Source organism: Scomber scombrus, chromosome 22 (genome assembly GCF_963691925.1).
Source record: "Scomber scombrus chromosome 22, fScoSco1.1, whole genome shotgun sequence".
Classification (NCBI taxonomy): Eukaryota; Metazoa; Chordata; class Actinopteri; order Scombriformes; family Scombridae; genus Scomber; species Scomber scombrus.
The window spans coordinates 221932-248143 of NC_084991.1; the positions used below are offsets into that span (position 1 = coordinate 221932).

Here is a 26212-nt window from a genome sequence, read left to right on the forward strand (position 1 = left end):
TTAGTCATATTATATCACTGTTCATGTTTAATGTTCACTTCATGCAGTCTGTGTGAAATTAAGATTTCATAAGGCAGCTACAGAATCAGCATTAGACTACCTTGTGAAGCCTACCTATATGTATTTTAAAAAAATCCATCATATGTCTGGGAGTTCTTTATCTACCTGAAATGGTTGTCAGTCTTTGCCTAAAGAGGGTTGTATTTTAAAAAATGAAACATCAAGCAATTATTAAGAGGTATTTATTTTGTAGAAGGCAAATATAAACTCAAATACAAGTCAAACTTTTAGAACATGCTTCTACCTCATCAAGAAAAAACACCCCATACATATATTTATCTGATCAGATATAATGCAGTTAGAAAAAAATAGTTTAAGTCATTAAAAGAACTTTATTGGCAAGTAATCACACAAGTAATAAACACACGGCTAAATTAAAAACAGCTAAACACCCTGCAGCCCAAGTATTTTTGCAAATGAAATGAAAATTTACATCCTCCTAAATGTGATATTGCTAGTTGTTTCTGTTAAAAGAAAAGTAAGAATGTCCTGTAGAGCCTGTAATTTTGTTGATTAAATGTGTGAAGAGTAAGTGCTGCTGTAGCTGAGGCCATCACTGTGGACAGAGAAAATGACATTAAAGCACAAACAGAAAATAAATCAGCTTCTGCTGTGACAATCAAATGTGACATTCCTGGTGCAGAGTGATTGAGTAGTTTCATTTAAAGTAATGAAGAGGTGAACTCACCAAGTTTGGGCTCTGCTGAAAATTACATGTTCGGCTCTGTTAAGAAAAGGAAAAAGCATAGAGCAGTTTTTACACACAACTGGTGAAGAAAGATCTGCATTGACCTCTAAATCTTTTCTCTCTATGCATTAATACGCTCCTTCTATCTTTCCACTGGGATATGTGCAATATGGGAGATATCTGTGGGTTGTGCAATACTCCATATGTGCAATATACCCTGTGGGGGTACATGCAATGTGTGGCGTGTGCAATATGTGGATGTTCTATGTGTTGTTTTTGTGTTGGAGGTAATTTATTTATGTATCAGCTTTTGTCCAAGACAAATTTCCCTGAGGGAACAATAAAGTATATCATATCGTATCTATTTAAGGTGGTTTCAGCTTATAACAGCCATTCCTTCTCCACCCACATTTCTCTTAAGTTTGTTCCTGCCTTTTGCCAGTCACCTGACTCTGTATTTACATTCCAGCTTCTATTTGTGTGACTAATTCTGTTCATTACCTGTTTTTTATAGACATTTGTCTGTCCATTTCAGCTCGTTTGTCTAAACGGACTGCCTACCCTGTTGCTGAAAGGTATCCAGCCTACTAACCAGGTACATTTCCTTTTAATTCTTCTAAATCATGGTTATGTGAACATTACACACACATTTTGGCTGATCATAACTCACCCCAGGCATAGGCTTTCATGTCCGACCCATGAGTGACCTTGCAGCTGTACTTCTCTCCACTCGTGGGTTCGAAGGTCACACTCCTGGTCAGATGGAAGTGCCAGTCCTGTTTGAAGGCCAGGTCAGTCTGCTTGGCATTAGGGATTTCCTCTCCATTCTTCATCAGCTGGATGCTGATGTCAGGTGGGTGGAAGCCACTAACATGGCAGATCAGGGTGTTTTGCTTCCCAAACTCTCCTGGACTGCTGCTGTACACCTGAACCTTGGGTGGAGCTATAGGCAACATATAGAAGGTAATTATGCCAATCCACCATTAATCACACAGTGTGCCTGATGCAACTTTACAAACAACAGTATTTGTATGAGCAGCAACATGAAATGGGCACTTCAATTTCGTTATGCTTTGTACAATGACAATAAAGACTTTCTATTCAATAAGTAAGCTTCAACATGATCTAATATATATGATGTAGAGAGGTAACAAACTGATTTCGGTTTGATGAGTAGGAAAATAATATGAATCATCTGCTATGGCCTTCACCAGATTTTGTTGACATTTTAGACAGCGCTCATCAACGTCACCATCAAACCACCAGACAGGGATATGTTTTCAAAGAATTCTGGTCATACATGCTTAGAGAATATAAGACAAGAAGCATTAAAGCTGTTCTGGAGGCTAGTTGTGGCACAGCTAAATCCTTGTATGCACTTGTTTGTCATCCTCATCCATTTATGCAAATACAAGTCAAGTTCAAAATACAAATTCAAAATAACAATATTAACATTAGCTGACTGAACAATAAGGAAAAGTCTTAATGTCTCTCACAATCAGATGTTATCATTACTTTTCCCATAGGATCTCACTGGAAGACTTTATTTTACTGAGAATTTAGAAATTCACCCTCTGAATTTTGGACTGATGACAAGTAGAGGGAGCTCTCACTATAGAGTGGGTATTACAGGAAATCGAAACTAAGGGGAACTCCACTGAATTAAAAACACGACAGACATGTTTTATAATGTTCCTCCTTTACATTTGACTCTTAAATTTGCCTCTTGGGCTTTTTAACAGATCATAAGCAGTTTTTTACAGATTAACTTTTTTATTGCCTGCCTTTGTTTCTATATGTTATATATATTATCCATGTTGGATATTAAAAACAGCAGAAATCCAATTAATCTGTGATTTAGTTTACTTGTAATCATAATAAATAAAGGACATTTCACTCGATATGCAGTTTGTGGTATTCTTGAGTGAAATGGCACTAATTAAATTATACCAGGTAGATCAAAAACATGACTTACAGTATTTGGAGTCCACTGCACAGTAGACAGCCATCAGAGATGCAAGACATAAAATGATCTTCATGTTTGTTCAGTTCTTTTGTATTTTAGTTTTGTAATGTAGGAGTTTGAAGGGTGCGTCCGTCCGCTTTGTTCAGAGAGCTAAAATGAAGTGAAAGTGTAGAGCAGAGCCAGATAATCCAGTGCTCTAAGACTGCCCACTACATCACACCAGCCAATCAATAATTTCTATCACACTGTTGCTGGGTAAAATATGACCAAACAGGTTTGGTTTATTATGGACAGGGAATGTTTGTGGAAACTCCCTGAAAACCCACATCCACCCTCATGAAACTAATTAAATGCTTGATCATAAGATATAACTTACCCCTGATGTTCTTCATGTGTACATATGTTGTACATAAGTCAAGCCATAGCATTCTTGACACCAGCAATGGTATTCTGATCCTTTACTCATATATGACAATGCAAAAGAAACCCATTACAGCTGTTTTCACTGTCCTCCTGCTTGTGTCTACTGTAAAACTTTTAAAATAAAATAATAAAACAATTGTCACAAAAGCATTTCAAAATGCAGTATGACTAACCTACTCTGGGGAACAAGTGAACAAGTCAAGTGTTACACTTGTGTGATTATGATATGAAGGAAACCACTGCCAGTGTAGTGAGCGAAACTGGTCACTTAACACCCCATCGGTACATTAATTGGTGAGACTGTCGCCCATTGCAATGATGGAGTGTATAGGTTCATCTGTATGTATGTGTTTGTCCAGACAAACATGAAAAAACCCTATTATCTGGTTAGAAAATGAGGGAGAGAGAGTGGGGGAGCTTTAAAACAAAACTGAAACCAAACATTGTTGTATTTGCTCTGTATTTTATTATAATGACTTACTAAATTAAAGAAGACAGAAGCAACTCTCCAAAACAATTTTCATCTAATACAGTCTGTCTGTCTGTGAATGTGCATTTCAGGCTAAAAAAAAGTGTTTGGTTGCAGTGTTTTATAGAGGTGGTTTTGACTTTCATGCTGCATTCTGCATCCTAAAATAAGATTAGATCAGATAAAATAAGAAAATAGGTACTTTATTAATCCCCTAGAGATAAAACTGAATGTCACCCTTACATAAAGACAGAGGACAGGAAAGAAAGACTCAGGCAGTGCAAGATAAATACAAGGCACCACATCAACATCAAATCAGTCAACAACATTCAACAACAGCATTCATTAAAAAAGCTAAAAAAAAAGCTTTATACCTGCATCAGGTATAAAGGACCTTCTAAATCTTTCTGAAGAGCACCTTGGCATTCCAAGTCTGTCACTAAAGGAGCTCTTCAGCTCACTAAAAACACTGTACAATGGACGGGCCTCATTAACCCTAACCCTGCTCCTGAGTTTGCTACTTATACTCTTTTCTCCATGACCACCTCTAGTGAGTCAGGATGCCTCCTGACTGACTAGAGGTGGTTGACTAGTTGCTGGTGCCATCCTCTCCTTTATTAATTTACCTGTCCACAGATGCATTCAATGAGTAAAGCTCCACCTAACTCATCTGAGAAAGGACAAACTATAATACACATAACTATACAGAAACCATACAGAAAGCAGTCTATCTCAGAGTGTTATATACTCACAACATCAATAAAGTTTACCTCACCTTACCTTACCTTAACAAGGTGTGCAAGAGGCTGGACGCGGATGGGATTTGAAAGAAATACTAGGAACACATGGAAATAAGAAGAAAAGAGGGGTAATAGATTTCTTATTAAATACTGTATTGTATAATAAAATACAGCAAGTTTTGTAAGTTATTTTAGACTAATGTAAAGTTGAACCAATGTAGATGTGATTTTTGTAAAATGTTCAAATTAATTTGTTGCCATATTACAACATTATGCGAATATAAGAGATTTGTGTGCATTCAACCTATTGGAGTGTAATTGACTTACATAGGACTAGACTACTCTGAGACCAAGTTTATAACTTTTGATTGCATTGGGGGGGGGGGGGGGGGGGGGGGGGGGGGGGTAGTTTGTAGTGAGGAGAACCATGTTGTCTGAACCAAGATGAGAGCAGTTGTTTCAAGTGTACCCTGTTCCTGTTCCTCTGCTTCATCCGGGACAGGGACCTGCCTGCTTGTAGTTTGACAGTTTGAGTGAAACTGGGTCACAGTGGAGAACTTCATGTGAATTTGTTTGAAAAACATGTTGATGATCACTAAATTAAATTAATATATTGAATAAGAATAATTAAATAAAATTAGAATTTAAAAAAATGTTTTGGATAAAGAAAATGATGTCCCTAGGTTTTATTACAGGTGTATATAAACTGTCTTATTACATGTTATTATTACCATACATTACAAATAACAGTTGTAATGTAATTAATTTAGCTGTGTTAGTATTGTATGATACATTCCACCAAGTATAAGTTTTTTTAGTCATGGTTTCAATAAAATGATGTTTTTAGAGAAAAATTACATTTGATTTGTACATTGTTGCTATATGGCAGAAGAAGAAGAAGAAGAAGAAGAAGAAGAAGAAGAAGAAGAAGAAGAAGAAGAAGAAGAAGAAGAAGAAGAAGAAGAAGAAACGATGACGTCATACAAAACTACAAAACACATCTTTCCTGAGCCTTCCGCATTCTCAGGAATCTCCAGTGACTACATTTCTGAATCTAGCAAAGAAAACGTTACAGTAACACGATGAGTAGTGAAAAATACCCCAGGTCTTCCATTGAGGACGACTTTAACTATGGCACAAATGTTGCTACAGCCAGTATCCAGATACGTATGGGTATGTAAAGTTATTTATTTGACGTGTGGATCGTACTGTTGACAGCTTGTAGCCACGTCAGCTAGTTAGCGTTAACAGTCAGTCTAGAAATATAAATGATTGCTCCTGTTCTGTCGCTATTATAGCAATCATTGCGGTCTCCCAAAAAACGAGTACAATGTTAGCTGGATATTAGCTCTGGCTCTACATCTAACTTACAGTTAAATCAATGCTATACAATGCTAATGTTGTTAGCATTGGTGTATGGTTTAAATGTAACTGCTGAAAAGCTTTACCTGACGCTGGCTAGAAGCACCATATCCTGTCTCCTCTCACTGATATAGTTAAGTTAATTAAGCTGAGTAAGTAATATTAGTCTAATTTCAGTATAACCATTAATGAAATATATCCAGCTGTTAGTGTTCATATACAGTATAACGTCGAGTAATAGTCCTGATTAAAGTAACGCAAGCAGATGGTATTTTGTTATGGGGCGCCGTTTGTAAAATAGCTCACACTGAAAATAACATCAACATTTTGCCACATTTAGTTTCAAACAGTGTTTAAAAAAAATGGTGTGAATCACCTTTCATCACATTTATGGGTCAATGACGTATAAGGATTTTCAACAACTCAATTTTAAATAATAAAAACAAGCATATCTAATGCAGTAGTTCAAACATTCAGAATGTTGTGTACCTGAAAATTCATATTACAATTTGAAAGTGATTTTAGTGGGTTTTTCAAGATTAATTGGCACTGGCCTGAAAAAAAAGTCATTTGGTGCGACCATGATTCATCTTGAAATGTCTTATATAAATAAAAGATAATCATTTACAAAGATTTAAAAAAAATGCAAATACTTTGTTTCCAAACACTTTGTATTACTGAAAACTTGTAAAAAAAAGATGTGAAGCGTGTTAACTAAATTAATTTATTTCAAGATGAATCATGGTCGCACCACATGACTCTTTTTAAAGGCCAGTGCCAATTAATCTTGAAAAACCCACTAAAATCACTTAATTTCAAATGTATAATATGGAGCTTCAGGTACACAACATTCTGAATGTTTGAACTACTGCATTAGATATGCTTGTTTTTATTATTCTACAATTGAGTTGTTCTAAATCCTTATACGTCATTGACCCTTATAGCAATATTTGTGACCTTAGAAATATATTAAATAGTTAAATCTAAATACTAAATCTAAATATAAATGATAAATCTAAATTTAAATATTAAATCTAAATGCTAAATATAAATCTAAATGTTAAATCTAAATGCTAACCATTTTTTAAAACACTGTTTGACACTAAATGTGGCAAAATGTTGAACTTATTTTCAGTGTGAGCAACTTTACAAACGGCGCCCCATAATTTGTCACATATCAAAGTTGCATCTGGTCCAGTGTAACATATACATTCAGCTGAGGGTTTAGCTACTGTAACGCTTTGTCTCCTCCACTGTCTATGTTAATCAGACTTTCTGAAGAAGGTGTATACCCTCCTGAGCTTGCAGATCATTCTGACAACAGCAATCTCAGCCCTTTTTATGTTCTGTCAAACCATCAAGGAGTTTGTCCATGCCAGGTGAGCACAGTCTATTTATTCTAATTCTTATAGTAATGTGTACATGAATGTGTCCTTGGCCATATTAAAGGTATGTTTCATAGATGTATTATAATGCTTGGTCCACACTGGAAACCTCTACCTCAGCAGTGCGTGTGTGTCACTGAACTGCTGCAACTTGCATGCTTTTACTAGGTAGTGTTGCTGCAGCTGTAAGCCTTTCTTTCTACATAGAATTCAATTCCTCAAATGAGCCAAGCACACAATAAACCTTCAAGGCAAATTTGTGGAAGCAGGTAAAACAACAGGTACAAGTCCTGGTTTGAACTAATATCACAGAACAAGTAGGAGTCATAAAAAGAAAGCTCCATGTGGCACCTACTCTCCATGCTGGAGTTCCTTGCTAGAGAGGCTCCCTGCCCCAGCATGCACCATGCAGGCTACTGATGTAAACATTGAAAATAGTGAAAATGTAATATTGCAGGTATTATTTCAATATGATTTTCAAAAGATAATTGTCCCTGTCCATTTTGTTGTGAACCAAACCTTTCTTGTATCATGATGTCTGACTTTAGTCTGGTTTCCTCCTTAGTCCTGCTGTGGTCTTGGTCTCTGCTCTGGGCTCTCTGGTTCTGCTGCTGGCTCTGGCCATGTATAGACACCAACATCCAGTCAACCTCTACCTGCTGCTTGTATTTGTAAGCCTTCCATGTTTCCAGTCTGTTAAATAGTTAATCTCATTGGCCCAACATGCACAGTGCTCAACTCAAGAGTATATTAAAAACCTAACATTTACATAAGTTGGCTGGTGAATGTGACATGTGTTAAGCGTGAGCTGCAATACAATAAACTGCTGTGCATTTGTTTACATATTCACTAGTTTAATTTTGTGATTCTAGATTAGCTGCACAGTGGCAGTAAGCTTTACGTTAGCTGGTTATTTAGCTGGTTACTTAATTAGGGCTCCTAGGTCCTAGCTGTTTAGTTTGTATGTATTAATGACTGTTTGTTGTTTGCAGACTATGCTGGAGGCAGTGTCTGTGGCCACAGCTTGTAAGTAATTTTAAAGGTGGCTGTCAGTTTCCTGTCTTTGAGCTTGTCAGCAGATTGTTCTGACTGCAGTTTTTCTCTCCACAGTGACCTTCTATGAATACTTCACTGTGCTGCAAGCCTTGTTCCTGACCTGTGCTGTATTTGTTGGACTAACAGCCTATACCTTCCAGTCCAAGAGAGACTTCAGCAAAATGGGAGCAGGGTGAGTGCGTCATGGCTGCCACTCACTGCTGATAGTCTGCAAACTGCTGTATCCCTCCTCTAGAGGGAGCCACTGTCATACTTATAGAACCTGATCTGTTTTTCTGACAGACTATTTGCCTTGCTGTGGATACTCATCATTGCAAGCTTCATGAGGGTGAGTGGAATTGCTTGACACCTACTGTAATAACTGGTAAATAAGATGCACTTTTGATACATATTTTTTAAATTTAAAAGCGGGGTACGTCTTATACACCAGTGTGTCCTATACACCAGTAAAATGCAGAAAGGATTTGAATCTGTATTTGGTTATAGGTCTGTAAAAGGCAGTCCACACTAACAATAACTATAACTATAATAACGATGTGAGCATCCACACTTTTGAACTATAACGTCCTTTAAACAGCGGTGTAAAGCACACCACGCACGTTCCAGCTGTGTCAGCAGTTAATGATAATAGATATTGATGACCTGTTACTGCTGTATGTTGTATGGAGAAGTTAAAACAAATCCAGAAGGGTTCACAGGCAGGTGCTGATTCAGTGTGTTGATCAGAAGTATTTCAGGACACTAGCTGCTGTGATGTTTCAGTATTAACAGACCAAATTGATGTTGAAGCACGATGTGTGCAATTATACTGTGTCTTATACACCAGTGCAACGTATACACTGGTTTGTGCACAGTATGTGCCTTTTCTAACTGAAAGAGAGAAAAAGAAAAAAAGTCACAGAGACCGAAAGAAAGAAGGAGATCAAGATAGAGGAAAAGGCTGTGTTCAGAGCAAGAAAAGCATTCAAAGTGCTGTGTAGGTGTGGGCACGTTGCTACAGGTGAAATATGAAGGCTTATCAGAGACCAGAGCACCGCATAGAGGTCTATAATACTATGAGAAAATATTTTGCAGCACCTTGCCAGATGATAGAGAGAAAACGACCAATAATTCAGAAAGGAAGAGGAAATAAACAAAGTTACAAATAAACAGGAAGAGGAAAAGACAAATATAGAGCTAGTATTTGTTTGTATACTTGGGCAGGATAACACAATATTTCTCTTTCTATTTTCCGCAAAAATATCTGATCTTGCAGTGTAATATCCACTGGTAGTACCTGTATCATTGTTAATCTTTTTTTAAGTTAAAGGGCACTGTCAGCACAAACTACGTCAACTCAATCTGCCCAAAATTTCACATGCTGGTTAAGAGTCAAGGCCTGAACACATCTACATGTCAATATTGAGTCATAGACCCGCCTACTGACAACAGTATGTCAGTTCTATCTGTCTTGCTATTACAGTCATGTCTAAAGTAAACATGAACCCTTGACTCACCCATGATCTTGGCACATACTGTCAAGCTGTGATATTCAAAGGCCACAAAAAATAGAAATATTGAATTAACAATGTTAGATTGTTTTGTAAATTGGTGACCACTTTTGCAGGAGTTTCCTCCAAATTACATGATGCGTCTTCATAAATGTGTACATTCTGATAGGAGAAGGCCTTAGACACATACAGTCACAGCAAACACAATCATTATGTGTTATAAAAATTGTTCACATTGTCAGTCTGCAAACTCAATCTGTTGGCTGTTTGTGTGTAAAACAGAGGATACTGTGACAACAACAGCAGGACAGTGAATAAAGTGAGTTTAAAGCTTGCTTCATCTTTCTGACATGGCTGTGCTCATGGGATGGAATGTTATGTTGGCGATACACTATGGTCAAAAGTATGTGCACACTAAACATTAATCATATATGTCAGAGTTGAACATGTCATTCCAAAACCATATGTAGTCATCTGCAGCAGATGCAGATTTACTCCCATTCAGCCACTTGAGCATTAGTGAGGTCCATGTCCATGATGATGTCTGTTTCACAGTCAGTGTTCTAGTTCATCCCAAAGGTGTTAGGTGTGCAGCTCAGTCAAGATCTTACACATCAAACTTGGAAGATGGACAATTATGGAGCTGGATGGAGAGTCTTGATGAAAGCACACTGCGGTCTAAAATGTCGGCCTGATCCCTGCTCCCTGTTAACTCTGTTCTCTCTGCAGTTCTTTTTCAACAGTGACAGTACAGAGCTAGTCCTGGCTTGTGTCGGAGCTCTAGTTTTCTGTGGCTTCATCATCTATGACACCAGCCTGCTGATGAAACAGCTATCCCCTGAGGAGCACATCTTGGCTTCCATTAACCTCTACCTGGACATTGTCAACCTCTTCCTGCACATCCTGCGTGTCCTTGACTCAATGAAGAAGCACTGAAAGCTGCAGCACTACTGCAAAGTGCACAACTGTAAAAGCTTGTCATCAATTTTTAAAAAACTGTCTGTCCTCAGTGAACTGTCTTTATGGGCAGCCTAACTACTTGCTCTCTTTTTCTCATAGATGGAAAAGCACAGGTGTAGCTTATTTAAATGTTACAGTAAGAACTGAAGTCAACCTGTTCAACATGAGTGCCCCAAAACCCAAGTAGCCAAATGTAATTCAGCCATTATTAAATTAATTTAATGACACCAATGCTTTCCCTACTATTTACTAAATGTCTTCTGTGAAAAAGGCCTGTTTCTGTTTTTCACCCAACCAACTTTGTAGATGATTGTGCTTTTGTAATGTGTTATCAGTGCTGTTTTTGTTCTTAATGCCAAAATGTAAAAGTCATATTATATACCAGCTTAGTAATTTATAGGTGCACTACGTAATTTGATATTAAAGCCTGTAAGTGATATTGTGTATACTGTGTAGATGCTATCACTAGCCATCACCATCTTAAACCACTAGCTTGGTATTTCAGTGTGTACAGAGGAAACTGAGCTTTTGCAAATTGATCACATAAGCTGCCCAGTGGACTGTGGCAGTGAGGTTAAGAGGGACTGTTTGTTGCCTCTATCTAACGTTTTTCTGAAATTGACCATGTGAAATGGCACTATAGTTGAACACACAGCAGAACTGTTGTCAATAACCAATATTTTATTATACAAAGTAATGATCATAATGAGTGATTTTTATCACTGCTGTGCAGCAGCTTGAATGATGGTTAACATAGTATTCACGAGGCACAATTATATCACCATTTTATGTGTTCCATTGTCTCATAGTCTAACTGTCTAACAGAAACAGGAAGAACAACTTAATGGTGAATTAAGCCATCAGTCAGCTGTGTGGCAGTAAAGTGAAAATGGCATCTCTTAAATTTCTATGTGATATCAACATTTTAAATGTTGATATAGACGATGACCTGTACATGTTTATTTTGTATATGAGTACATTGTGACCATAAAATTGTGATTTGCTCAGCTAGTCCGTCTCACGACTTACAAGATGTTAGTTGTTATTCAGACTTGTTGTTTGCCAAATGAAAATAGAGTGAAGAAGAAAAGAAAAAGCCGACACAAGTGGTTTTCACACAAAAACAATGTTTAAATAAGTGGTTGGTGTAGTGTTGACATTGTCTCAGGGCGCACTCACACTAGGGCCAGTTGTTCCGTACCGTGCTGAAGCACGGATGTCCCCCGCTGGGCTGCACTCACATTATCCCAACTGTACCGTACTCAAGCACGGTTGCGCAGAAACATATAGACAGTTTACTCTCATAAAACATGCACAGGTGTGTGTTGGCGTGCTGTGCGCCAGTAAAACAACACAGCCGATCAATTAACACAAATGGTAAATGGCCTGTACTTATATAGCGCCTTTCTAGTCTTTTCGACCACTCAAAGCGCTTTACAATACATTTCATTCACCCCATTCACACACATTCATACACTGATGGCAGGAGCTACCACACAGGGTGCCAACCTGCACATCAGGGGAAGCTAATCATTCATACACATTCATACACCGTTGGCACAGCAACGGGAGCAATTTGGGGTTAAGTGTCTTGCCCAAGGACACATCGACATGTAGACTGGAGGAGCCGGGAATCGAACCGCCAATCTTCCAATTGGTGGACGACCGCTCTACCTCCTGAGCCACAGCCGATCAATTAACACAACTCACTTTGATTAAAAAGTGCAAGCTTGTTCTTCTGAGTCATGCCTGTGTAGTATGCAGTACTAGATACTAGTGTAAAAAAGACTAGTAAAAGTAAGACTTAGTTTAATGACTTAGAAGTCGCCAAATGACTTTAACGAATTTCGTTAGTTTATATAATGCAGGTTAGTAAAATATTACTTTTATGAAGGTCACAGTCACAGACAATAAACTTAGCATTTCATAATTGTGGTAGCAGCGGTGCAGCAGATGTAATGAAGTCCACGCAGCACGCTGGATGCAAACTAATATTAAGCCGTTAGCCTTTTCATTATAATGTTGATGGACATAAATTGAGTTATTTTGCCTTAATAATGATACAATAATACACAAAAAATGGTCGGATTGGGAACCCATGTGCATAATGTCTCCACGTTGCATTGAGTGTTGCCTGTGAAATGAAAATTGGCTTCTTTTCCAGGGATTTAAAATGTCTTATTTTTGGGAAAAATATGAATCCCTAAAGTGTACCGTGCCTAAGCACACCTCTTCCAAGCGTACCGTACCAGGGAAGTGTACCGTACTCAAGCACGGTACACTTGCACTCACACTAGCCAAATAATCCATATTTTAGGGGGCAAACGTGCTTGGGCACGGTATGATTGCCTAGTGTGAGTACGGCCTGCTGCGCCCCGCCGCGGTGCTGATTCTGTTAGTTTTCTCAATGAAGAGAGGTGTTTTCTGCCAAAGCCACTTTACATACACACACAGGGTGCTTTTTAAAATACAGTTGAGATTCATTCCCAGAGAGCTCAGAGGACTTTTTGTTATATCAGGGACAAGTGGATGGTATATTAAATTCAGATAATGTATTTTTTAAAGTATATTTTGCCATCATTGTCCCTCAGCAGTTTTAGGTTCTGCTGTCTATCATTCCCGATTTAATCTCAAGCTAAATTTGTCATTGTATCTATTCAATGTTACAAACACTAAACATTTTAGTAAGATTTAAGAACTTATCTTGCTTTCTTAATATGTGTGATTGTACTTTTTTTTTTTTTAACTATATATATATATTTTTTTTTATTAAACACTTAACATGGAAAAACACAGTACAGAACATTCCTTGACAACATCACAGAATATGTATGACAGTGCGACAAAAACAGCAACAAAACATTGGGGTCCAGAATAGTAATAATGAATGAAAAATAAATAAATACATAATTGGACAATTATGATATTACAGCACAATGTGGTGTTCCCCTCAGTTATATAGGTAACTTGCTACAGTAGCCACCTCCTCAAAAAGACATCAGACCTTAATTGTAATTGAGCAGTTAGAGCCTCCATTCCATACACCTCCCCCAGCTTCTGTTTCCACTGTGCCACTGTAGGTGGCTGTGAATTCATCCATTTTATTGTCACCATTTTCTAGCAGTCATCAAGAGTACATGTAACAGGTACTTTTGGTCTCTGGTGTACATGTCTTCAGGAGTTAGATCGAAAAGAAACTGACTCGGGGTGAATGGTAAGTCGATTCCCAGAACTTTATCTATCTCACTTTTTACCCCCTTCCAAAAAGGAAGCATCATTGGGCAGTCCCGAAAATATGTGTGAGTAGTCACCAACCATTCCACATTCTCTCCAGCAGTATATTGCAGCTGGGTTATCTACAAATTTGGAAATCACCGAAGGTGTCTTAAAGAACTTAGTCTTCATCTTCCAGTCAAACTCCCTCCACGTTACTATTAATACCCTTATGACATCCAATGCACATTGTTTCCCAGTCTCCATCCTCAATTATAATATTTAATTTTTGGGATTGAATGGATGGGATTTTCAATAAATAATAATATGTTGTCTGCGTATAAAGCTATTTTATGTTGGTTTCCACCCTCATCTCTTATTACTTGTATAAGGGGGTTGTTTCTAATCAGTTCTGTGAGGGGCTCAATGCTAAGAGCAAACAGGGCTGGCGAAAGTGCGTCCCCCTGCCTTGTCCCCCTTCCCAGATTGAAGAAATCAGAGCATTGGCCATTAACTCTTGACCGCGGGTTCATATAAAACACTCCAATCCAACTCAAAAAAGTTTCATTAAAGCCCATATGAGCCAGTGTTTGCTCCAAAAATGTCCAGTCCAATCTATCAAACGCTTTCTCAGCATCTAGGCTGAGAAGCATTGATGGAGTCTTTCTTTCCGAAGCAATAGATTGTAGATTCAGAGCTCGTCTAACATTATTGGTGCCCTGCCGTCCAGTGATGAACCCGGTTTGGTCTGAGTTAACTAATTTCCGAATGTATCTTTGTATTCTGTTTGCCAAGATGGAGGTCAAGATTTTTAAATCTTGACAAAGCAAACTTATAGGCCGATATCCCATACATTGAGTGGGGTCCTTTCCGTTTTTGTGAATGACCGTGATTATTGCCTCTGACCAGGTTTTTGGGGGGTCCCTTTCATCCAGTGCATAATTATATAACCGACACAAAATTGGGGCTAGCTCATTAACAAATACTTTATAGTATTCCCCCAGAGTATCCGTCAACACTTACTAATACTATCTATTATCGGAGTGTTGGCCACACAGAGAGCTATTTGCACCCTAGACGTATAACAACGTGAAAACATGGCGGACATTCATCTTCCACGCCAGCAGAAAAAGGCGAATTTAGAAAGGTTTCATCTCTAATGTTTGTTCTAAAGACATTTCTGGCGGGAAACTTGTATTATATTTTCATAATCTGTCCTCAGTAAATGCATACAAGCGTCAGTTTGTCAGTCAGAAATTATTTGTCGCCAATATCTATCTTCCGTATTAGCAAACATATTGGGCTGTCACATTACTTTGTAGGACCGTAGCGGTGGCGTAACGGGCATTGTGTCCGTCATTAGTTCAGGAGACTCTGGTTCGAGTCTTTGCAGCAGCAGTTATTTATTGATAATGTTTTCAGCGGAAAAACTCTGCTACATTTTCACTTGTTTAGTAAATGCATACAACCTGAAAATGTCTGAATTTACAACCTTCAGTTTGTTATATGATGGAAATCAAATTTTGACAGATCTATGGTTGCCATGGATACCAAATACATTTCAGACCTCTGAAGTCTCAGGCCGTGAGACACATGCATTTCAAGCTGCTCTCACGCTCACACGCCACACCTGACATTTCTCACGCCTAGAAGTGATGGCTCTCACCGGACAGAAATTATTATATGATATACAGAAGAGAACAGCGACATATATTTATCCCGCTGTCCCGGTGGGATACGGGAATCTTCCGCATATCTCCAGACGCTCCCCTTCGACAGCATGCACTCCTGTACTGGGGGGTACAAGACGGGTGCAAATAGAACACTTTGCTATATATACCAGGGTACAAATAGCATCCATTTCTAATTGTACTGGGTGCAAATAGCATTCATTGATATTTGCACCAGGGGTGCAAATAGCCTTTGCCATCTATTATTTCCTGTACTGTTATGGGGGAGCTTATGCTATCAGCCTCAACCTGTGATAATCTATTCAATTGAATCGAGTCTAAAAGTTTTGTTATTTTCTCCTTCTCCCCTAATAATTGTTGGCCTTCATATAATTTTTTGTAATACGCAGCAAACGCCTCTGATATATCTGTCTTTCGGTTGAGAGGTAATTCTATTTGTGTCAAGGTGTTTAATTTTAGGTACCACACGGCCTGATTGATCTTTCCGTAGCTGAAAAGCCAATAACCTACTTGCTTTATTTCCCATTTCATAGTATTTTCTTTTCACAAATCTAAGCATTCCCTCTGCTTTATATGTGAGTAAATCGTCTAATGATTGCCTCTCCTGTTTTAATAAGTCTAATATATTCCTTCTTCTTGATATTTTGTGTTCTTTTTCTAACCTCATAATTTCAGTCTCCAATTCAAGTCTCCTGGATTCTCTTTGTTTTTTAATTCTCGATGTAATTCGAATAATATGTCCCCTCATAACAGCCTTGGCACCATCCCACAGAATAGATGGAGTTACATCTCCGTTGTCATTTATATCAATATATTCTTTTAGCCTGTTGCGTAGTTCCTGTTGTATTGAGACGTTAAGTCTCCAGTACCTGGATTGTTTTTCTTGACCTAAATTTATTTTCATCTTAATGGGGCCATGATCTGACAAAGTTATGGGTTCTATCTTACACTCTGTCACTCTATGTACATCAGCCTTTGAAAAAAGAAACATATCTATTCTGGAGTAGCTTCCATGAATTTGGGACCTATATGTGTAATCTCTGTCTCTGGGATGATGATATCGCCATATATCTATCAAGCCAAGAGTCCATCCATCATTCCCAGAACAGTAGCTGATTTTCTAGTTCGAGGTCCCTTCTCAGCAGGTAATCAGTCCATATTTGAATTTAGTACACAGTTATAGTCCCCTCCCAACCACTATGATTCCCTTCCCTTCATCTGCCAATTTGGAAGCTATTTTTGTAAAAAAATTTGGACAGTCTTTATTTGGTGCATATAAGTTCAAGAATGTAAATCTATTCTCCCCAATTGTACCTATCACCATGATATATCTGCCTTCCTTTTTCACTGTTAAAGAAAACATTCCTTCTGAATAAAATAGCAAACCCCTCTTTTCCTCCCTCCTTCATGAGATGCACTGTATATTTGTTCCATCCAATCCCTCGTTAATGTCTGGTGTTTTCCCATCGACAAATGTGTTTCTTGTAGCATTGCAACTGAACATTGTAAAGATTGAAGTTGGTTGAGTATTTGCTTTCTTTTAATTGGACTTCCCAGACCCTTTATGTTGTAGCTAACCACATTTAAACTATCCATGTAACACTACTTTTAATCCTTGCTGTCATAATGCTTTGTAGTCAGTTTATAAATGCCAGATGCACCGTCGCCTGTTGTAAAAGTCCTATTAGTTGTCAAGGAAGTAACACAAAACAGAACAGAAACTATATACACTTTCCAATAAAGAACATCAGAAAACGAACACATCAACCTGTCTTCCAAGTCCTCAACTGGCCTATCTTCAATATTGACCAGTCCCCGTGTGGAACCGGGCGGAGGGTGGCGGAATCCCTCCGGGATAATGTCAACATTGCGCAGCAGTCCCACTCCGGTGGGTAAACTGCTGCGGCCTTGTGATGGCTGAATGTAAATCACTCATATTAAGTCAATTACGGCTGATGCCCCAACCCCAAAACGACCAGATAATATGCTATTGTTACATTCTGGGCTCGGCAAATTATAAATAAATATAAATTTAATAAAAGTAATAAAAATAATTATATTTAAAAAAATTATATAAACTTGAAAGAAGCTTTCAATAATATGTATATAAACCCAACAACACCCCTGTAATAGTAGGATAATGAGAACATTTAACTTTAGTCCATATAACAGAAAATTATTCCCAGCTGTTCATAGATGTATAAATAGTAATTAAAGTAAACCTTACTTCTTGCGTAATATGCCCAGTCATTTCAAGGGAAGAAAAACCTGCAGTCTTCTTCCGTAAACATGCTGACGTTCCTCCCACCTCGGTTGGCGTCCCGTCTCTCCCACCTGTGTCTGGCCAGCTCTCGCTCCACTTTATCCTGTTCATCCATCACCGTCTGGAAAGTTTTTTCCTCGGAGCCCACCGTCATCCTCAATCGCGCTGGGTATATGCACTTGCCTTACTATTTTTCTGCTTCAGCTGTTTGACAACGTATCTGATCCGAGCGCGTTTCCTCTGCAGCTCTGGAGAGTAGTCATTATCAAAGTAGATCTGCCTCTCTGCCATCCTCACTGTGCGCTGTTTCCAAGCTAGCTGCAGGATTTGTTCCTTCACTGTGTAGTCTGCAAATTAAATCACGATGGAGCAAGGGGGGTCATTTTCTTTCGGTTTCGGCATAAGCGCTCTGTGCGCCCGGTCAATCCTGATGTCATCTACAGTTAACGGCAGATCAGTCAGTACCTTCGGCAGTAGCTTTTTAATAAAGGCCACCATGTCTTTTCCCTCGCTTCCTTCAGGAACCTGGTACAACCTTAAGTTTTGCCTTCTCACCCGGTTCTCACATCGTTCCACAAGTTCCGCCTCGCGTTGTAGCAAGTATCCAATGGCTTTTCCGTGGGCCGCGGTGGTATCTTCGATGGTTGTTATGCGTTCCTCCGTGTCGACGACACTATTTTCCAGCTTTGTTAGTTGTGCACTCAAACCTCCAACGTTTCAAGTTTTGTGAATGATTCCTTAGTTTGGCCTTTAAATTCCTTTACATCCACCCTCATCTGCGAACTGTCCTCCCGTATTTCTCGGTTCGATTGGACGATAGTTTGCAGCGTTTCCTCCATGTTTTTAGCAGCAGCATCAGCGCCAGGTGCGTCAGGCTTAGCAGGCTTGTTAGCTTCAGTAGTGTCTGACGATTTTTCCTCCCCTTCTTTGTTTCTAAACTGATATCTGGAGAGTCTATCGGTAGCATTTAACTTTGTGGTGTCATTGGGCTTGTTTTTGCCGAGTTTTTATTTCAAATGTCATTTGGTAGGTTGGTTATTCAGTAGAGCTCAAACTTCTACGTCTTACACAAGCCCGCCAATGTGCTAAGGAAATGTCTGGTATGCTCCGGCGGGGCCGTGACCTATTGGGTTTCACCAGCCCCACAGCCAAGACCACCTCCATTAGGTTCTGCTGCTTCCAGTCATCTGCGGGTCCGTTTGGAGGCCAGCCAACGTGGTAGAGCTAGACGCGGTCAGCGGAGTGGGCAGGGCCCCCCAAGCTGTCCACTTCTTCCTGACAATTATCAGCACCCTGTCTCCTAGGCCAGTGCAAACTGCCCTGGGAGACCCTTGGGGCAGACCCCTGGGAGGTTTCCACCATGACTCAGGGTTATCGATTGCAATTTCTGCACCCACCCCCTCTGACATGGTCATCCACCTTTACACTGGTGGCAGATCCTCAGCGCAGGGAGGTGCTTGCAGCGGAGGTCTACACTCTCTTAGCAAAGAGAGCCATCAGGGAGGCAACGCTGGACAATCGGCAGGCTGGGTTCTATTCACGTTACTTTTTCATTCCCAAGAATGATGGGAGACCGAGGCCAATTTTGGATTTGAGGGGGCTGAACAAGTTTTTGAGGCCCCTACGTTGCAAGATGTTGACTGTACAATGGGTTCGACAGGCCATCCTCCAAGGCGACTGCGTATTTTCAGATCCCGATATGGGGAGGGCACAGACGTTATCTCAGGTTCGCCTTCAACAGCAGAACTTTGTAGTTCTGTGTCCTCCCATCTGGCATATCACTTGCCCCCCGCACATTCACAAGGTGCATGGACGCCGTACTGAGACCCTTGCGTAGGGAGGGTATTCGCATCCTCAATTATATGGGCAACTGGCTGGTGTGTGCTCGCTCGGAGGGGCAGTGCTGCAGAGATGTGACTTGTATCCTGCAGCACTTAGAGTACCTAGGCCTGCACCTCAACAGGAAGAAGAGCAGGCTCCAGCCCTCACAGTCCACGGAGTTCCTAGGCATGTGTTTGGATGCCAGGGCAGGGACTCTTTCCTTGACTCCTGTGAGACAGGCCGCCCTCAGGGCTTGCTTGTCCCAGTTCAGGCTTGGGGCGAGGGTGACCTGGAGACTATGTCTATATGTTATTTAGGGTTAATGGCAGCCACAGTGCATGTCATGCCCCTGGCTTTACTGGACATGCACCCGGTGCAGCGCTGCCTCCTGGGCCTTGGACTTTGCCCACAGAGGAATCTGCAGGCCAGCATATTGGTGATGCACAGAGTGTATGTGGCTCTCCGTTGATGGCAGCAGCCGACCAACTTGGCACGTGGGATGGCACTGGGGCCTGTGTTGCGTCGCCAAGTGGTGTCATCAGACGCATCCCTGGTAGGCTGGGGAGCGGTCCACGAAGGCAAGGGCGTCAGCGGCCTTTGGCACGGGCCCTGGTTAGCACAGCACATAAATGTTTTGGAGCTGCAGGCTATCCATCTGGCTCTTCTGCACTTCCTGCCAGAGCTGCAGGTCCGCCATGTGCTGGTGAGAACAGACAGTACAGTAGCTGCGGCATATATCAACAGCCAAGGGCCTAGGTTCCCCTTGCCTGTGCAGATTGTCTCGGACAATATTGGAGTCCCTGAGGGCCACATACGTGCTGGGAGAACCTTGCTGCAGATCGGCTCTCCAGGGGGGGACCCCTCCCCAGAGAGTGGCAGCTGCATCAAGAGGTTGTGAGCGGAATATGGGATTGCTACGGCACAGATCTTTTTGCATCCAGGGAGACTACTGATTGTCCCCTCTTTTTCTCCATGGGGAGGGACGATCCTCCCTTGGGGACGGATACAATGGCACATCGGTGGACACTGGGCCTCCTGTATGCCTTCCCTCCCTTCATCCTCCTGCCCCAACTCCTACAGAGAGTCCAGGTAGAGGAGGTGAGCCTCATCCTGGTGGCCCCCAAATGGCCCCAGATGATTTGGTTTGCGGAGATTCCGCCCCTTCTTCAGGGACCTCCTGTCCCTGGCTGAGGGAACTCTTTTTCATCCTTTTCCCCAGGGCCTCAGGCTTTGGGCCTGGCCCCTGAGAGGGCCGAATTTCTAGCCATGGGATTGCCCCAGTCTGTGGTAGGCACTTTGCAGGAGTCCCGGGCTCCCTCGACCAGGGCTGCTTATTCCTATAGTTGGGGGGAGTTTCAATCATGGTGTGCCTCACGACAGGTGGATCCCCTCACCTGCATGGCCCCTGATATCCTTCAGGTCCTTCAGGAGCTGTTGGAGGCAGACGAGTCTCCCTCGACTTTGAGGGGGATGGTGGCAGCCATAAAGGCGGCCCGTGTTGGGCCTCGTAACTGGCACAGGGTTGTTGTGACCTTATTGCTCAGTTCCATAGTGGGGCTTGTAGGGTTGCTCCCTCTTCCAGGAGGCCAGGTATCCTCCCATCGTATTTGGAGATGGTTTTGTCTGCCTTGCGGCATGGGCCATTCAAGCATCTGGAAAGGGTTGAGCTGAAATGGCTTTCACTCAAGACAACATTCTTGTTGGCTATTGTGTAGACAAAAAGGGTGGGTGAGCTACATGCCCTTTCCGTGAATGAAGACTGCTGCAGCTTCTTGCCTGGGAATGCTGGGGTGCTGCTGCGCCCTAATCCTGCATTCCACCCTAAGGTCTGGTCTGAGTCCCACGGCAACCAGTCTCTTGAGCTGCGCCCTTCCCACCCTCCTAAGGATGGTGGAGTTGGGGCCCATTAGGGCCTTAACGCTGTATATTCAGCGGACTCGTGCCCACAGGGCTACGTACCAGCTCTTTGTCTGCTACAGGACTAACACTCTTGGGCAGCCAGTCTCAAAGGCTAGGCTGTCCCATTGGTTTGTAGAGGCAATCCAACAGGCATATAAGGAGGCAGGTAAGCCAGCCCCGGCAGGGGTGTGTGCACATTCCACACGGGGCCTCGCTTCCTTCTGGGCCGTGTGGAGAGGTTCCCCCCTGTCTGAGATTTGTACAATGGCCTCTTGGTCGAGCCCGTCCACCTTTATAAGGTTTTACTGCATGAATGTGGCAGCCGGCATCCCGTTCACTTAGTGTGTGTGGTGTATTTCAATAACGAGGCAGCTGCACACGTTTAACAACTTTACTAGCAGGCCGGGGCGTCATGTACAACACTCATAACATGTGTTAGTCTCAGGTACATTTCTGATCATGCGCAGCACAACAACTCAAAAGTACGGCAAGTCTATTAGGCCGATCACTAACGAATGAATATTGCATTACTGTAATATATCACATTTCCTCCCCCTTTAGCTCAAAAACAACTCAAAATATTGTGGCACCCCAAAACACTGTTTATCACTATAGTGCATTAACAACCACTATCATCACTGTAACTGTCAACAACAAAAATAGACATGTTCACTTAACCTTACTGAATGCCGTTAATGTGTAACTTCAATTGTGAACTTTTAATAAACTGAAATTCAGCAATCAGTACTCTCAATAGGACTCAGAAACTTCTCATCAGCATGCTCAGTTCTGGTAACGCTGTGGCAAGCGCGTAGCACGCTGTGAGCGTCTCAAAGTCACTGCAACTGGGTCAGGTGGTTCAGGAACCTTGGGCAGCTCAGATGCTGGGGCCTCAAGTGCCAGGGGCTCTGTTCCTGAACAAGCCTCTGGCTGCTCGGTGAACTGAGCTGGCTCCTCTTCAGGTGCTTGCTCCCGAGTGTCTGGAGAGAAGCGAGGTCTCAGCTGGTCTCCATGACGTCTGTACATTTGGTCAGTTTTTTCACCTTGCACCTTGTATGAGACCGGGCCAGTCTGCTACTTTATTACTCCTGGAATCCACCTTGGATTTTCTCCTGCAGTATTGCGCAGATAAACTTGCTCATCCACCTCAAACTGCCTCTCTGCAGCTTTGTTGTCGTGTTCTTCCTTCTGTCGATACTGCTTCCTCCTCACTGCTTCCGTAATGCTTGGTTTCAGGAAGTCCAATCTGGTTCGCACATGCCTCTTTAAGAATAAGTCAGCCGGTGACTCACCAGTCGTGCTGTTGGGAGTTGTGCGATATCGTAGCAGAAAGTGTGAGACCTTATCATCAATGCTCAGGTCGTCCTTTGCCAGCTTTTTCATGCCTGCCTTGAAAGTTGCAACATACCTCTCGGCTAGGCCGTTGGTAGCCGGGTGTCTCGGAGCACCAGTTGTGTGCAAGATTCCATTCCTTTTCACAAACTGCTGGAACTCGTCTGATGTGAAGGTTGTTGCATTGTCAGTGACTCTTTGCTCTGGAACTCCGTATGATGCAAACAGTCTCTTTAGCCTGGTGATGGTTGCTGCAGAAGTTATTTGTGTCATCTTGTAAACTTCCAGCCATTTTGAATATGCATCGACCACGATCATGAACATGTTACTCATGAACGGCCCTGCAAAGTCAATGTGAAGTCTTTTCCAAACATCCCCAGGAAACTCCCAGGGGTGTAGTGGGACTTGGCGTGGCATGTGTTGATCCAGCTGGCAAGTCTCACACTCCTTGCAGACTTTTTCCACATCCATGTCGATTTTAGGCCACCAGACATATTGCCGTGCGATTGCTTTCATCTTTACGATGCCTGGATGTCCAGCATGGATTTCTTTTAGCACTGCTGATCTCAGTTTTGGAGTTGCAATCACTCTTGTCCCCCACAGGACGCATCCCTGCTCCACAGACAATTCATCTTTCTTTTTGTGAAACACTTTCAGTTCCTCTGGTATTTCTTTTGGCCATCCCTCCATGATGTACCTGTGCAGCTTTGAAAGCTCTGGGTCATTCCTTGTCGACTTGGCGATCTGTTTTGCACTCAGCGGCGCCCCCTCTAGGTGTTCACATACCAGTGCATCTATGTATGCTGACACAGTGTGTGTTCCAGCATCCTTGGTCTCAGGCAGTGGAACACGTGATAATCCATCTGCGTTGCCATGTTTTTCTGACTGGCGGTACAGTATGTGATAATCATACGCAGACAGTATGATGGCCCACCTCTGTATGCGTGCTGCCGCCATTGTCGGAAGACCCTTATGCTCTCCAAACAGCGTTAGCGGAGGTCTGTGGTCTGTGATCAGGTTGAACTGCCGTCCCCAGAGGTATTGGTGGAACTTTTTCACACCAAACACCAAGCTCAAAGCCTCCTTCTCAATTTGAGAATATTTCTTCTCTGCTGGGGAGAGTGACCGCGAGGCGTATGCTACAGGATGCTCTTCTCCATCTGGTGTTGTATGCTGAATTACTGCTCCGATCCCATAAGCAGAAACATCACATGCAGGAGTTAGTGGAAGGTGTGGGTTGTAGTGCACTAACACTTTGTCACTTGTCAAAAGTTCTTTGCACTTGTTGAATGAATCCTGTTCAGCTTTGCTCCATCTCCAGGTGGCTTGATCCTTAAGCAGGCTGTAGAGCGGTGCGAGCACTGTGCTCTGCTGAGGTACGAAACGTCCATAGTAGTTTACTAGCCCCAGAAAAGCTCTCAACTCTTTGACGCTTGTAGGTGCTGGTGCATCGTGTATTGCTCTCACCTTGTCTTGTGAGGGGTACACACCTTTTTCATCTAGCACATGACCCAGATACTCAATCTGAGTTTTACCAAACTCGCACTTGGACTCTCTCACCCTCAGCCCGTTCTCCTGGAGACGCTGCAGGACTCTGTCCAAATTTGTGAGATGCTCTGCTTCGTTTCTGCCCATGACGAGGAGGTCATCCAGATAAACCACCACGTTGAGGTCCTTCATTAGGTTCTCCATAGTTCTCTGGAAGATACTGACAGCAGAGTTTATGCCAAAACAGAGGCGGTTGTAAACAAACAGTCCCTTGTGAGTGTTTATTGTTGTGTACTTCTTAGAGTCTTCGTCAAGGAGTACTTGTTGATATGCCGCAGCCAGGTCTATTTTTGAGAATAACTTCCCACCACTAAGTGTCGCCAGCACCTCCTCAATGCGTGGTAGGGGGTATATCTCAGTGTTTGTAGCCTGGTTCACAGTAACCTTGTAGTCACCGCATAAACGGAGCGTGCTGTCTCGCTTGGTTACTGGGACTACTGGGGCAGCCCACTCACTGTGCTTCACAGGGGAGATGATGCCATCTTTCTCCAGCCTTTCCAGTTCTTTTTCCACTTTGTCTTTCATTGCAAACGGCAGGGGGAGTGCTTTGTGGAATTTTGGAGTTGCATCAGGCTTAACAGAGATCGTTGCTTTGATGTCCTTTAATGTCCCCAGCTCATCTCTGAAAACGTCACTGTATTTTGCAATCACTTCAGGCATTGACTTGGGCGGCTCTGGTGGCTGTGTGCCTTCACTGACTGTTTTGATCATTTTCCAATTAAGTCTTATTTGTTCAAGCCAATTTCTCCCACACAGTGAAGGACCCTTCCCTTTTACAACTATCAGTGGCAAATCAGCAGTCTGATCTTCATACGTCACATTAGCCATGAACTGTCCTCTCACTGGGATGGGCCGACCTGTATAGGTTTTCAGCTTGACATTAGCGCCCTCTAGTGGTACTTGCGAGAATGACCTTTCATACACAGTCTCTGAGATTATGCTGACAGCGGCTCCCGTGTCTATTTCCATCAGTACATGTACCGTATTTATTTCAAAATCAGCACTAAATGGCCGCCTGCCTGTGTCACCTGCACTGAACACTGGGAACATATCCACTTCTGCCCCTTCTGCATGAACATAGCCCGTGGTGACTTTTTGTGTGCGTTTCTGCTGCGCACCCCTCTTCTCGCGTACGGGCCCGCTGGCCCTGCACGCTTTCTGGATATGCCCCACTTTGTTACATTTATGGCATTTACTGTCCTTGAAGTAGCAGTCACTAGCGCTATGGTTTTTGCCTTTGCATCTATAGCACTCTTTTTGTGCCGAAAGAGAGTGTCTCGGTTTTTCATTTACCTTGTGAACAGAAGCGGCAGCGCCGTCTCCTTTCCTCAACTGCTGCACATCCCGGTGGGCTGTTTCCATGTTCATTGCAAGTTCAATGGCTTTTGCAAAAGTCAGTCCGTCCTCTGAGAGCAATTTTCGCTGGCAAGCTTCATTATTAATCCCACTGACGAAACCATCTCGCAGGGCTTCATCCAGCCGGTCCCCAAAGTCACATTTGGCGGCTAATTGTTGTAGCTCTGCAGCAAACTGAGTAGCCGACTCGCTACTTTTCTGGACACACTTACGAAACCTGAAGCGCTCGGCAATGACCAACGGTTTTGGCTCGTAATATCCCTTCAGAACGGCCACAATCTGGTCAAAACTTTTGTCCTTTGGCTTTTCTGGCTGAACCAGATTGCGCAAAAGTCCGTAAGCAGAAGCTCCCATGGTACTCAACAGGGTCGGCACTTTCTTTTCCGCTGCAACCTCGTGTGCTTCGAAAAACAGCTCCATACGCTCCACGTAAGCAGACCACGGTTCATTTTCAGGCTTGAATTCGTCCGGTCTTGCAAAATTCGCCATT

At 42.1% G+C, this 26212-nt stretch overlaps 2 protein-coding genes across 2 annotated transcripts; one reads left to right on the top strand and one right to left on the bottom strand.

The window, feature by feature from the left end:
* Positions 1 to 226: 226 nt before the first annotated feature.
* On the bottom strand, positions 227 to 2883 carry b2m (beta-2-microglobulin). Its single transcript, XM_062443388.1, has 4 exons — positions 2724 to 2883; positions 1419 to 1691; positions 749 to 784; positions 227 to 616 (listed from the first exon to the last, which is right to left on the bottom strand). The coding sequence occupies exons 1-3, from the start codon at positions 2785 to 2787 to the stop codon at positions 771 to 773; spliced, it is 351 nt and encodes a 116-aa protein (XP_062299372.1). The 5' UTR covers positions 2788 to 2883; the 3' UTR covers positions 227 to 616; positions 749 to 770.
* Positions 2884 to 5343: 2460 nt separating this feature from the next.
* tmbim4 (transmembrane BAX inhibitor motif containing 4) lies at positions 5344 to 11038 on the top strand. The gene is made up of 7 exons (XM_062443380.1): positions 5344 to 5519; positions 6979 to 7087; positions 7659 to 7764; positions 8086 to 8119; positions 8204 to 8321; positions 8432 to 8477; positions 10369 to 11038. The coding sequence occupies exons 1-7, from the start codon at positions 5429 to 5431 to the stop codon at positions 10573 to 10575; spliced, it is 711 nt and encodes a 236-aa protein (XP_062299364.1). The 5' UTR covers positions 5344 to 5428; the 3' UTR covers positions 10576 to 11038.
* The last annotated feature ends 15174 nt before the right edge of the window (positions 11039 to 26212 follow it).

Coding starts and splice junctions, on each gene's coding strand:
- b2m (XM_062443388.1), bottom strand. CDS start 2,787: ATGAAGATCATTTTATGTCTTGCATCTCTGATGGCTGTCTACTGTGCA. Junction 1,692..2,723: donor TGCAGTGGACTCCAAATACT/GTAAGTCATGTT, acceptor TGTTGCCTATAG/CTCCACCCAAGGTTCAGGTG.
- tmbim4 (XM_062443380.1), top strand. CDS start 5,429: ATGAGTAGTGAAAAATACCCCAGGTCTTCCATTGAGGACGACTTTAAC. Junction 5,520..6,978: donor CAGTATCCAGATACGTATGG/GTATGTAAAGTT, acceptor TATGTTAATCAG/ACTTTCTGAAGAAGGTGTAT. Junction 8,322..8,431: donor TTCAGCAAAATGGGAGCAGG/GTGAGTGCGTCA, acceptor TTTTTCTGACAG/ACTATTTGCCTTGCTGTGGA.